The following is a 14,026-nucleotide window of genomic DNA, read 5'->3' on the forward strand; positions in this document are numbered from 1 at the left end:
TTTTGAATTTGATGCCTGCAACATGTTCCAAAAAAGCTAGAACAGGGGCGTGTTTACCACTGTGTTACATCATCTTTCCTTAATATAATATTAAATACAGTATTAAATAAGAGTTTAGAACTGAGGACACAAATTGTTGCTTTGTAGGTAGAATTCTTTCACATTCTTGCTTGATATACAACTTTAGTGGCTCAACAGTCCAGGGTCTCCATTGTCGTATTTTTCGCTTCATAATGTGCCACGCATTTCCAATGGGAGACAGGTCTGAACTGCTGGCAGGCCAGTCTAGTCCTCGCACTACTTCAAAGCCACAGTGTTGTAACACGTACAGAATGTGGCTTGGCATTGTCTTGGTGAAATAAGCAGGGACATCCGTGAAAAACACGTTGCTTGGATACACTATGTTGCTCCAAAACCTGTATGTACTTCTCAGCATTAATGGTGCCTTCACAGATGTGCAAGTTACTCATGCCATGGGCACTAACACACCACCATTACATCACAAAGCCCAGAGAAGCCGGCGGCGTTTCTGGGTGTTGTTGATATACGGCTTTCACTTTGCATGGTAATGTTTTAACAAACTGTGTTAACTGACGATGGTTTTATGTTGTGAGTGTTCCTGAGCCGACATGGCAATATCCTTTACACAATGATGCCGGTGTTCCATGCAGTGCTGCCTGAATGGATCGAAGGTCACGGGCATTAATAGTTGGTTTGCGGCCTTGCCACTTATGTACCGAGATTTCTCCAGATTCACTAAATCTTGAAGATATTATGGACAGTAAATGATGAAATCTCTAAATTCCTTGCAATTGTTTGTTGCGAAATATTGTTTTTAAATTGTTGTTGGATTATTTGCTCACGCAGATGTAAACAAAGTCCCCCATCCTTGATTGCGAACAGCTGAGCCTTTTGGGGATGCTCCTTTTATACTCACTCATCCATCCATCCATTTTCTACCGCTTATCTGAGGTCAGGTAGCGGGGGCAGTAGCTTTAACAGGGACACCCAGACTATCCTCTCCCCCAGCCACTTCATCCAGCTCATCCGGGGGGATCCAGAGGTGTTCCCAGGCCAGCTGAAAGACGTAGTCTCTCCAGCGTGTCCTGGGTCGTCCCCGGGGTCTCCTCCCGGTAGGAAGTGCCCAGAACACCTCCCCAGGGAGGCGTCCGGGAGGCACACGAATCAGATGCCCCAGCCACCTCATCTGGCTCCTCTCGATGTGGAGGAGCAGCGGCTCTACTCTGAGATCCTCATACTATCTCTAAGGGAGAGGCTGAACACCCTGCGGAGGAAACTCATTTCGGCCGCTTGTATCCGGGATGTTCTTGCAGTCACAACCCACAGCTCGTGACCATAGGTGAGGACAGGAACATAGATCGACCGGTAAATTGAGAGCTTCGCCTTTCGGCTTAGCTCCTTCTTTACCACAACGGACCGATACGAAGTCCGCATCACTGCAGACGCTGCACCGATCGGCCTGTCGATCTCCCGTTCCATTCTTCCCTCAGTCGTGAACAAGACCCCAAGATACTTGAACTCCTCCACTTCGGGCAGGATCTCATCCTCGACCTGGAGAGGGCATGCCACCCTTTTCTGACTGAGGACCATGGTCTCAGATTTGGAGGTGCTGATTCTCATCCCAGCCGCTTCACACTCGGCTGCGAACTGCTCCAGTGAGACCACCAAACCGGACCCCCTCTACGTCTCGGCTGTGCCTTGAAATTCTGTCCATAAAAGTTATGAACAGAATCGGTGACAAAGGGCAGCTGCACCCCATCCCCACGATGTTGATGGTGCACAGTGTTGCTGGTGCACTGCTTCCCCCTCCCGAGACACCGGATGGTGGACCAGAATTTCCTCGAAGCCGTCCGAAGGTCTTTCTCCCTGGCCTTACCGAACTCCTCCCATAACCGTGTTTTTGCTTCAGCGACCACCAAAGCTGAATTCCGCTTGGCCAGCTGGTACCCATCAGCTGCCTCATGGGTCCCACAGGCTAAAAAGGCCCGATAGGATTCCTTCTTGACGGCATCCCTCACCGTTGGTGCCCACCAACCAGTTCGGGGATTGCCTCCACGACAAGCACCGACCACCTTACGGCCACAGCTCGGGTCGGCCGCCTCAGCAATGGAAGCACAGAACATGGTCCACTCGGACTCGATGTCCCCCGCCTCCCCCGGAACATGAGCAAAGTTCTGTCGGAGGTGGGCATCTTCCCCCACCATCGGAGCCAACTCACCACCAGGTGGTGATCAGTTGACAGCTCCGCCCCTCTCTTCACCAGAGTGTCCAAGACCTGCGGCCGCAAGTCCGATGACACGACCACAAAGTCGATCATTGAACTGCGACCTATTGTGTCCTGGTGCCAAGTGGACGTGTGGGCACCCTTATGCTTCAACATGGTGTTCGTTATGGACAATCCGTGATGAGCACAGAAGTCCAATAACAGAACACCGCTCGGGTTTTGATCGGGGGGCTGTTCCTCCCAATCACGCCCTTCCAGGTCTTACTGTCATTGCCCATGTGAGCAGTGAAGTCCCCCAGCAGAACGATGGAGTCCCAGCGGGAGCGCTCTCCAGCACCCCCTCCAAGGACTCCAAAAAGGGTGGGTACTCTGAACTGCTGTTTGCTGCCTCGGCACAAACAACAGTCAGGACCCGTACCCCCACCCGAAGGCGGAGGGAGGCTACCTTCTTGTCCACCGGGGTGAACCCCAACGTACAGGCGCCGAGCCGGGGGGCAATAAGTATACCCACACCTGCTCGGCGCCTCTCACCGTGGGCAACTCCAGAGTGGAAGAGAGTCCAACCCCTCTTGAGAAGAGTGGTACCAGAGCCCAAGCTGTGTGTGGAGGCGAGTCCGACTATATCTAGTTGGAACTTCTCGACCTCACACACCAGCTCAGGCTCCTTCCCTGCCAGAGAGGTGACATTCCACATCCCTAGAGCCAGCTTCTGTAGCCAGGGATCGGATCGCTGAGTTCCCTGCCTTCGGCCACCGCCCAGCTCGCACTACACCCGACCCCTATGGCCCCTCCCACAGGTGGTGAACCCATGGGAAGGGGGACCCACGTTACCCTTTCGGGCTATGCCCGGCCGGGCCCCATGGGTGGAGGCCTGGCTACCAGGCGCTCGCCTTTGAGCCCCACATCCAGGCTAGCTCCAGAGGGGGGACCCAGTGACCCGCGTCCGGGCAAGGGAAACCTAGATCCATTTGTTTCTGTCTTCATCGGGGGTTTTGGAGCCGTGCTTTGTCTGGTCCCTCACCTAGGACCTGTTTGCCATGGGTGACCCTACCAGGGGCGTGAAGCCCCAGAAAACTTAGCTCGTAGGATCATTGGGACACACAAACCCCACCACCATGATAAGGTGACGGCTTCCAGGAGGGGTCATGACACTCACCTGTTTCCAATTACCCTGTTTACCTGTGGAATGTTCCAAAAACTGGTGTTTTTTGAGGATTTCTCAACTTTCCCAGTCTGTTTTTGCCACTGTCCCAGCTTTTTTGGATTGTGTTGCAGGCAAAAAATTCAAAATGAGAGAATATTTGCAAAAAACAAAACAAAACAAAACAATGTTCATGAGTTTGAACATTTAATATATTGTCGTTGTAGCTTATACAATTGAATATGAGTAGAAAAGGATGTGCAGATCTAACAGAAAAAATTCAAAGGGAAGTGGCCACTGAGCTTTAGAGTGTAATTAGCAGGTTCCATCAGAGATACGGAAAGAAAAGTGAGAGAAAGGCATAGAAGTGGACGTCCTTGTAAATTTATTGGTTTATTCATGGGTTAAACACCTGACATCAGCTTCTTGTTAGAAAATAGCAGTTGTGCAAAAAGTAATAAAAAAGTTTCGAGGTCGAATTACGTTCATCTGGAAAGTTTATAATTTTTTTTTCGGTTCATCCTCAAATTTCACCCGAAAGCAGAATATCCCTTAACTTTGTGAGTGTATGTGTGTGCATGTATGGTGTGTGCAAAGAAAAACAACTATTTAAAATTAAAATGCCAGGCAACATACTTGCTCTTTAAACTGGTCCGCATGGCGGCGTTCATCCTCCACCTGCATACATATCTCTTTCAGCTTCTTCTCAGTCCTCCTTACTAACTTGTTAGCTGCTCCTCGTTCCCTGCAGAGAAGGTTAATGGGATATGTACATGGAATGTGTAGGGCTTTGACACCTCACTGTCACAACTAATTTAGTTAAGCATAGAATTGTACTGAGGTCTTACTTGGCCTCCTGCTCCAGTTGTTCCTCGAGCTGTGCTATTTTGGCCTCCAGCGCCATGATGGAAGCCTTGAAGCGACTTTTCACAGAACCTTCCAGTTCGCCCAGCTTGGCCCGTAGCTCCTTGTTTTGACGTTCCAACTGCTGCCGGGCATTTTCACTCTTTTGTGACGCGCTCCGCTCCGCGCTCAACTCTGTGGTCAGCGTGTCCACCTGTCGAGAGGAAAGAGAGGCAGGCGCCGGAGAGAGAATCAAGAAAATATAAATGTAATTCTCTTATGTAGATCCCATGCAAAACATAAAGCTGATTCCACACCTGCATAGTGGTCTTTCTAAAGCGGTCGTTAAGTAGCTCCATGTTGCCTTGCTCTTCTTCGAGCTCTTCCTCAAGCTGAGCAATACGAGCCTCCAGCCTCCTCTTCTCATCCATCAGAGCAGTCCTTAAACACAGCAGAAACAGAGAATGTCATGGCTGATAGGAGCAAAGTTACACTTGGCTTAATGTAATGTATACAATTTTTGTTCAATACGCCTGCAAAAAACCCCCCCAAAAACTAAAAACCTTTATCAAGTTAAGTTGTCATAAAGGGTGCTATATATATATATATATATATATATAGATATAATTTTGAGCAAAATATGAATGTAATACATTTTGGGATAAGGCTATAACATAAATGTAGAAAAAATGAAGTGCTCAGAATATTTTACAGTTTTGGGATGCACAGTATTTGAACAATTATACAGTATGCTACAGTATATACCTGCTTTATGCAGATATGCTTCAAATTTTGTGGGGACAGTTTGGGGAAGGCCCTTTTTGTTCCAGCATGACTGTGCCTCTGTGCACAAAGCAAGGTCTATATAAAGGCAACCAACACATTTGGGATTAATTATATATTCATCGAGATAGACAGGCCAACACCAGTGACCTCTGACCTCTGATGACATAATCAACCTTCAGAAACACTCCAAGAGCTTGCAGAAGTCACTTCTCAGAATACTGGAAGCTGGTATGGCTGCAATAAGTCAACCTACCCCATATTTTCTTCAATTGTAACTACCTTTAGGTGGAATGGCCCATGTGTTCTGAATACTTTGGTCCATAAAGTGAAAAACAAGATTAGGTAAAAGGAACTTACTTTCCAGATGTGCTGTTGGAGATTTCATCTTGCAGCTCATCTCTTTCTTGCTCTGCATGACGTCGCCCTCTCTCTGACGCTGCCAGGTCCTGCAGAGAAAACAGAAGAAAAGAAAATTATGTTCTTTTTTGTCCCCTGCTACATCACTCCAAATTTGTGAGGGAAAATTTCATTTTAAAAACTGTTTTATACCTCATGCAACTGAACAATCTCAGCCTCCAGACTCTTTAGTTTCTTCTCATTTTCCTTGGATAAGGCAAAAATATCATCTCTGGAAGCTCTGGCATCTTCCAGTTCCCTCTGGTAGTCCTTCATCTGGGCCTGAAGAAATGTTGGTGTTTAGATGGTAAGCATGGATGTGCATGAAGCATATTGATCTGATCCAAACGTGCACCTGTAGCTTGCGCAGCTGTTTGATGGCTTCATCTCGAGCCTTGCTAGCACCTTCTATCTGACCCTCCACGTCCTTCAAATCCATCTCTAGTTTCTTCTTAGCAGCGACGGCCAATCCTTTCTGCTTCCTCTCGTCCTCCAGCTCTGCCTCCATCTCTCGGACCTGAAGAGAGGAGCCAAGATAATATGGTGGAGCACTGTTAAATGTTAGGGTGTGATTATGAAATGTCAAAGCCAAGCTGGTTGCTAGACCTGTTTAATGAGTGCTCTCTTCTTCTCATCGTTCTGGTCATCACGGCCCTGAAGATCACGCTCATACTGAGCCTTCATGGCCTGCATGTTGACCTCCAAGCGCAGCTTGGCATCCTCAGTGGCCTGCAGCTCGTCCTCCAGCTCCTCAAGTTGAGTCTTCATCTCCTCCAGCTGCTGCTCCAGAGTGCGCTTGGATTTCTCCAGCTCGTGAACCTTCAGCCGTGAGGAGAGCAATGGATGTAACAATGGTTTTTGCAGCAAACAGGAGTTACTGATCCTACAAAGGCTCACATTCTTGCCCACGTCATCCTTTGAGTTCATCAGATCTTCCATTTCAGCACGGAGCTGCTTGTTGACCCTCTCCAGCTCCTCTTTGGCCTCTAGAGCGTCGTCCAGCGCTCTGGTCATTGACAGAGCTTTAGTCTCCTTCTCCCTGGCCTCAGCTTCCGCCCGGTCACGCTCTTCTGCATAGCGGGCTGAAATGCTCTTCTCCTCAGCCAGCATCTACAGAGAAGAATACTCCATTGTCAAAATAGAAACAGCACATTTGTGACTTACCTATGGAAAACAATATTTTGACAAAATACAAACTAGCAAAAATCGAAATTTGCTTTCCAGTTAACATTTCACCTGGTCAAACTTCTTCTGTTTCTTCTCCAGGTTGGACACACTCTGCCTCTGGTGATCCAAGTCAACAGTTAGATCATCCAGCTCCTGCTGCAAACGTGTCTTTGTCTTTTCCATCTTCTCAAAAGCGATGGTCTTCTCCTCCAGACGCTGGCCTGACATTTCGAGGTCCTTTTGCAGTTTCTTCTTTGCTTCCTCCAGGCCGTCTATTGTCCCCACATCATCCTCAAGCTTCTTCTTGCTGTCGGACAGCTTTCAAGAGAAAAATAAAGCACATTCCAAACTCAGAGAATCAACCGAAAGAGTCCTGCAATATCGGAGCCCATCTGACCTACCTGAGCCTGTAACATCAGCAACTGTTTCTCCACATTTTTGCGTGCCACCTCATCCTCCTCTTGCTGCTCCTGGAGGGTGTTCTTCTCCTCCTCTAACTGGCGCATGCGACTGCTGAGGTTCAGCTTCTGACGGGTCTCCTCCTGGAGCAGTTCCTATGTGAAAATACGAACCGTTTTCAAGTCAGCTGAACACCAAAAGTTCATCACAATTAATTTTTCGGATTGATAGTGTAGTGCACCTGTGTGTCTTGGAGCTGACTTTCTAATCCAGCAACGTCTTTTGTCATCTTGATGCCTTTTTTCTCAGAATCTTCCAGCATGGCCGATACATTGTCCAGCTCAGTCTGCATGGAGATATGATCAGTCTCAGTCTTCCGGTTGGTAGCTTGGAACATACAGTATTTATAAGAACAATTATGAAATGACTTGAAAAGAGGACTTCACTTGAAAGCACCACAATTCTGAAATTTGAAGTGTTTGCTGAGAAGCCCCTCAGTCATGAGTGTATAGATGGATTGATATATACCACCCACTTCTCTGTTGGTAGAGGGAAGTGTACCTGCACCCTTGGTCACAGACCACATTCTCATTCTCATTTTCATCACCTGCAGTTTGTGCACACGTTCAGTCAGCTCGCCCTTGGTCCGTTCCCCTTCAGTGTTTCTAGCAGTGACCTCCTGCAGCTGAGCCTCCAGTTTTTTCCTCTTGTGTTCAGACTCTGTCTTTGCCTGTTGAAGACTTTTGACCTCACAGGCCATTTCCTTGTTGGCACTTTCCTGGCTCTGCTTGGTCTTCTCCAGATTGGCTTTGAACTATAGATAGGTTGTAGCCAGCATTAGTGTTGACAACTCGTCAGTACCTTTTTTTTTCCCCATATGGAATGGGATCACGATTGTGATATATTCAGGAACGGTGTCTCACCCTCTTTGCCTGTTCGAGCTGCTCGGAGAGCTCTTCTAAACCAGTGGCATGCCTCTGTCGCATATCCTGTATCTGAGTCTCATGGTTTTTAGTCTCCTCCTCAATGGCCTTCTTCAGTTCGGCAACTTCTTGCTCTCGCTTGGTCCTAAAAAGTACAGAAAAGTCAGAACCTTCTTGATTCCTGATTTCTGACAGTGGGACATTTCCAGAAAATGTTACCTTAGTTCCTGCTGGGCAGCAGTCGTATCAAGGGTGTCCTCCAGTTCTGTCTTTAGAGCCTCCAATTCTTCACTCAAATCCCTCTTGAGCTTCTCAGCCTTGTTCCTGGCCTGTTTCTCCAACTCCATGTCCTCCTGCAGCTCAGACAGCTGGGCTTGAAGTTCTCGCACTTGTTTCAGAGCGATGTTCTTCTGGTTGACCTCATCTTCGCCCCTGTGAAACATCAAGCACCAACTTCTCAGCGTGCACAAGTCTACCACAAATTGTGATCATTACTAATATTATACTGGAACACTGCAAATAATAATAAGATCCCTCCGTTTTCTATAGCACATTAAGGTCATGGGTGAGCTGGAGGCTAGCCTCGCAGACCTTGGGCAGTACACCCTGGACTCAATCGCAGGGCACATATAGACAAACAACTATTCACACTCACATTCACACATTAGGACAATTCAAGTCTTCAATGAACATAAAATGCATGTTTTTGTAATGTGGGAGGAAACCGGAGGACCCGAGAAAATTTTAAAACTAGCTATGATAAAATGACAATTTTTAATCTTAAAAATAAAAGCCAAGTCTGCTACCCAACAACTAGATGGCAGCAGAGACAAAGTTAGTGCTCTACAATTGACCGTAGCATTCTTTTACAATGAGACGTTTGCTCCAAATGCCTTCTGATGTTTGAGTGATGACTAGCGCCCAAATCCACTTTGGTAGGTGTTTGTGGTGAATGCGTGAGTCATATTGACAACTTGGAAAATTCTGTAAATGTCTTTGTATCCCGTGTAAGAAATTTTTTTCCCTGTCTGGTCATTTGTCAGAAGCACTTTCTGACTGCTGCTTACTATTATAGTTGCATACTTACATTCATTCATTCATCATACATTCGTGTGAGACATATTTATACCACAATGATGACATGGCCACCAATCACACATTCCAAAACAGCAAGACTAGGAGAATAAATACTATGCTGGGTCAGACCCAGGTTATGACACTTGATCTGTATATTTGTCTGTACGCTGTCAATCCAATAACATGCAGCATATAAAAGAAGCAGGTGAGACTAAATCTTGCAACAATGTTAAATGTGGCGAATGCAAGGCTTATGTCACTGCCATCATGCCGCAAGCTCTCAGTGACTCAATATTAAAACTCAACTGTTATATAGCTCTCACTCAGGTATACAGTATTCTGTTGGTGAACTTGTTCAATCATTCTGTGTGACAGATCCCCTACCTTGTCTGAAGTAACTGCTGTTCATCCTCTTTCTTGACAATTTGAGTTTTAACCTCTTCTATCTGGGCCTGGAGCTCAGCGATCTGGTCCTGATAGTCGGATGTCTCGCCATCCAGCTTCCTTTTTGCCTTCTCTAGCTCCTGACGGGTCTTCTCTTCCTTCTTGAGCCTCTCTGGATTCAAAATTGGACAATGTTAAAGGTGTAGAGAGGTAGAAGTGATGGTCTTCTTTCACACGACAAAGGTGTATCTCCTTTACCCTCCAAGTCGACCATCATAATCTCTTGCTTGTTCTTGACCTTTCCCAGGTTCTTAGCCTTCTCCTCTTCCTCAGCAAGGAAAGTGGTCATCTCATTGATGCGATCCTCCACCAACTTTTTTTCCTAAAAGGTGCATAAATAGACTCTTAGGTTGCCTGTGTAATCTCTCAACCTTGTTTTAGTGCTGTATTCAAGACAGTTCCATGGGACCAAAAATCATTAGGCATGAAGTAAAGTAGCGTTTTCAGCAACTTTGCTCCCTCGCACCTTGATAAACTTGGTGTTTTGGTCCTCGAGCAGCAAAATATCCTCTTCATATTTCTTCATTTTGGCCTCAGTGGTCACTTTCTCAAGCTGCAGCTTCTGCCTAGCAGCCTCCTCCTCATCCAACTGCTCCTCTAAGTCCTACCAACACACACACACACACACACCATTTTATTCAGCAAACAATGTTTTACATTTTCCTTTTTTCAGGTGAATGAAATGCAATGAAAAGGCATTTTGCATATTAGAATATGCTACACAGTCTTACAAGGCTGTGGAGGGTTCAATTTTGAGGAAATTAAAAAAAATACACCAACTGGAAAGCAGAGTTGGTCTTGGCACAAAAAAATTCAGAGGAAGACATAAGGAAATATTGTGTTGTTTCACAGGTTTTGTGCATATTCAACATTTGTGAACACTTGAGAAATTAGTTTTACAATCTATATCTGTTTAAATATGTTTTTAGAATTTTGATAAAGAATCTATTTTTCAACTTGAAGCCAATTTAATTTTGTTTGCTAAGGGCATGTAGTTACACAGATTTTTTTGGAACACCCTGTATATTTTAATTATTTCAATATTGTCAGGGCTCACCTGGATATGGGATTGCATCTTCTTCTTCTCGTTTACCATGCCCTGCGCCCTCTCCTCTTCTTCCTCCAGTCTGGACTCAAGGTCGTGAAGGATTTCCTCCAGCTCTTGTTTCTTGGTAGCCAGGCGAGCTCTCATCTCCTCAGCCTCTGCAAACAGCTCAGTCTCTGCTTGCAGCTGCTCTGCTAGGATGCTTTTCTCCTCCGTTAACTACAGAGAAACAACACTGATTAAGCATTCCAGAGACCTCTGTTTTTAGCATTATTTACATCAATATTTCAGACCTGTTGGTGTTTTTGTTCCATCTCTACCAGCTGTCCCTCCACCTTTGTATGCTTCTCCTTCACCTTAACCAGTTCTTCATCTTTAGCCTGCATCTCTTCCTCCTGTCTGGTCACCTGCAGCAAAGGCTTCACCTGGAGAGTAATAGACAGTTGTCATAATTTGATCTTGGATTTCAGAGGTCTATGTCAATAGTTGGGGAATAATGTGTAAATCCAATCAGTTCTGTTCTTCTGTTCTTTGTGTTTAGAAAAACACACCTTAGTGAAGAGTCTCCACCACTGCCAGTGACGCAGCTTCAAGTATGCAGCACAGTTTCTTTGGAGAACCTTTAGTGCACTGAGCTGTTGCTGCTTCTTGGCAAAGGCTCTGAAGCAGCACCAGAGGGGAAAAAAAGAAACATAGAGGGCACAAGAATGAGCCTTTGTTTAGATCAATCTGCAGAAAGTGTCAGAGGTGCAACCCTACTTGCGTGCCAGATAGCCGCGACAAGCGGCCTGGAAGTAAATAATTATATCGGTGATCTTCAGGTCTCTCTCTTCCTCCAAGTGGGCCAGGACTCCTGCCCTGAAGAAGATTTTACTCTGGCCAATGCGAAACAGGTTGTTGTCAAGCTCCAGGGATTTGATCTACCAAAGAGGGAAATATTTGAAACAACAATGAGAAGAAAATTAATAGCTAATGACAAGGTTATAATTTTTTGTTTTCTGACCATTCTCTCGCAGGCCTGCTTGCCGTCCATAAAGCCTTTGGGGATGGCGTTAGGGGTGAGAATCTCATACCTGGACACAGAGGTATGTATGGTTGGACAGAGGGCATGATGACTGAAAATTGTGTGATAATTTTTTCAAACCGAGAGTTTTATTAAATCACCCAAGCTACAGTATCTATTCTGGAACACAAGCCATGAAACTGAAAGTAAAGTACCTCTGTCTGAACTCTTGGAAGACAATACGGTTGGGGAAGCCTTGTCTGCAGATACGGATCCCTTCCAGGACACCATTACATCTTAGCTGGTCCAGAACCAGGTGAGGATCGAGTTTACCAGCCTGGCGGAGGCAGACAGACCACAACCAGGAAATGAAAAGGGCTAAAATGTTTAGTATGGTTGGTCACCTGCTTAATAGGAGGTAGACTTGACACCAATATCTCAGTATACTTCTGTGCTCCGTTGAGTAAAGTTTATTTTCTACTGAAGCTATTATAAACTGTCCAAAAAATACATAGAGGGAAAAAGAAGAATCTGTACTGGTTTTCACATCACCAGTATGTTATCATGTATTTTTTCATATCGAAATATGTTTCGAAGGGTTACAAAAAATTGTAATGTCCTTTTTTTCCAATATCGCGCAGCCCTAATTCTTACCTAATTTGTTTGTCTGTCATATGTAAGAAATTGTAAATTTAACCATTTAACAGGGTGATGGAAACAGTGACCAGCTTGTGACTCACTCTTTTCTCATGGTTGGGGATGATGCAGCGGACAAAGTTAGGGTTAGTGTTCCTCAATGTCGCCATCAGCTTGGACAGCTGCTCTTTGTACAGCTGACCCACTGTGCGGAACATGCCCTTCTTAGTCTTGTATGCGGCACCGAATGCTGTCTCATTCATGCCAGCAACTTGGTCCAGGCCCACGATTCGGTCAACTGGTGATGACAAACGTGACATTGTTGGCAGTAAATAAAGGAGTTCGGCACTTCAGTGACGCTTATTTGACACATTAAGTGGCTAAATTACAAATGCAGTGAGTATATTGTACATTGACGATAACATGAAGCATTCATCTGTGCAACTCTTTTCCAGTAATGCAGTAGCGATGAAAACCACCAACTGAGACGACAACACATTTTACCTCTGAGGTGTCATAATATGAGCTAATACTCTGCAAAGAAATGGATTGTATCTTAATTTTCCCTCGAAAACATCTGCTGAACAAATGTTTACGTCTTATTCACTGTTTCACTGTTTTAGTCAGAGCCAAAAAACACATTTCAAAGAATCTATATGACCTGACCATTTATAATATTCAATATTTCTTAGTTTAAACAAATGTTTTCTTTGTTTCATGTTTTACACTGCATGTCATGGGAGGTTTACTAAAGGAAATCTAATACTTTGAATAAGTATAGAGGAAGTCACCAGCCATGATGGAAGTATGACAAAATAACAACTAGTGATACAAAGAGAAGAAGAGGCCATGTGAAGCCAAACAACATTTAAAGTGGGCACATAACAGCCATTGAAGGAATGGGGAATAAGTGATCCATTATGGAGGATGTGGAATAGCTAGAAGTACATGTTATCAATCACCTTGAGCTTCATGGAGCCCAGACACATTGTCATAGAAAGAGGCTTTCTGAAACATCTGAATGTCTACAACAACACGTGCGTGCACACAAACACACACGCACACACACACACACATAGTAGACAGTAGAGTGAGTTAAAAAATGGGGATAACATCTACAAACCCCTCTTGCAGTCCATACTGATACTCATCTCCACTTGCACTGATTTCTCTTGAAGTCAAATCAGCCACTACAATAATAATAGATACAATCACACACAATTATCGTGTGATTTAAATGATTGATAAAAGCTTATTATGCACAAGACGAGGATTAGTCCAGAAAGTGATATAAAGATTTACTCTGTCCCATTAACCATGTTTTTGACAGTGTTCTTCCCCTTTTCGTTTCTCCTACACCATCATTCACCTAGTTTTACTCAATCCTTTCCTTCACCCCTTTCGGTCTTTCTTCCATGTTCCCCCCGTTCTCTTTCATCTTTCTCTATGATCTTTCTTTTCAATCATTTGTCATGTTTTATGTATTCTTTCCTACTTATGATTATTTTATCTCCAAAATAAGGCAAAATAGGTGCTGTGAAAACATCTCACCATCTTTCCAGAGTTCAGCCACAAACTTGTCAGTGGACTGATGCAGCAGCGTGGCCACATTGTCATTCAGGGGATCCATGTTCTTCATTAGCCATTCATCTGCTTTATAGTCCACCTGAGGAAACACAACACACCTGTGTCATTTGGACCATAGCTGTGAGCCTCTTGTGGCCCTACTATGTGTTGTACTGAAAGCATAGCATCAATGTGCAGTACCCAAGTTGTGCTTGTCCACTCCTTTCATTTGACTGACAGGTCACTGTGTCCATCAGGGACCATGTCAGCTCATGTTTGGTCGTGCTATTCTAATTGGATTAGCCTGTAACACCATGATGCCCGACAAACTAAAAAGAGTGCTGGATGAGCGCAC

General features: G+C 45.1%; 1 protein-coding gene across 2 annotated transcripts in view; it reads right to left on the minus strand.

Annotated features, from left to right (window-relative positions):
- LOC133466293 (myosin-10) overlaps positions 1-14,026 on the minus strand; it is a 74,936-nt gene that overhangs the window by 5,669 nt on the left and 55,241 nt on the right. For both annotated transcript variants that reach the window (XM_061749849.1, XM_061749848.1), the window contains 25 exons: positions 13,657-13,771; positions 12,210-12,403; positions 11,685-11,806; positions 11,470-11,539; positions 11,226-11,386; positions 11,018-11,126; positions 10,760-10,891; positions 10,479-10,685; positions 9,888-10,025; positions 9,620-9,743; positions 9,362-9,533; positions 8,120-8,332; positions 7,901-8,045; positions 7,585-7,791; positions 7,219-7,323; positions 6,980-7,132; positions 6,648-6,896; positions 6,309-6,521; positions 6,018-6,230; positions 5,767-5,928; positions 5,565-5,693; positions 5,373-5,461; positions 4,547-4,670; positions 4,235-4,443; positions 4,023-4,131 (listed from right to left, as the gene is read on the minus strand). In XM_061749849.1, the coding sequence (XP_061605833.1) occupies positions 4,023-4,131; positions 4,235-4,443; positions 4,547-4,670; positions 5,373-5,461; positions 5,565-5,693; positions 5,767-5,928; positions 6,018-6,230; positions 6,309-6,521; positions 6,648-6,896; positions 6,980-7,132; positions 7,219-7,323; positions 7,585-7,791; positions 7,901-8,045; positions 8,120-8,332; positions 9,362-9,533; positions 9,620-9,743; positions 9,888-10,025; positions 10,479-10,685; positions 10,760-10,891; positions 11,018-11,126; positions 11,226-11,386; positions 11,470-11,539; positions 11,685-11,806; positions 12,210-12,403; positions 13,657-13,771 (3,864 nt within the window). The remainder of the gene's footprint in view (positions 1-4,022; positions 4,132-4,234; positions 4,444-4,546; positions 4,671-5,372; positions 5,462-5,564; positions 5,694-5,766; positions 5,929-6,017; positions 6,231-6,308; positions 6,522-6,647; positions 6,897-6,979; positions 7,133-7,218; positions 7,324-7,584; positions 7,792-7,900; positions 8,046-8,119; positions 8,333-9,361; positions 9,534-9,619; positions 9,744-9,887; positions 10,026-10,478; positions 10,686-10,759; positions 10,892-11,017; positions 11,127-11,225; positions 11,387-11,469; positions 11,540-11,684; positions 11,807-12,209; positions 12,404-13,656; positions 13,772-14,026) is intronic.

Source organism: Phyllopteryx taeniolatus, chromosome 16, assembly GCF_024500385.1.
Source record: "Phyllopteryx taeniolatus isolate TA_2022b chromosome 16, UOR_Ptae_1.2, whole genome shotgun sequence".
Lineage (NCBI taxonomy): Eukaryota > Metazoa > Chordata > Actinopteri > Syngnathiformes > Syngnathidae > Phyllopteryx > Phyllopteryx taeniolatus.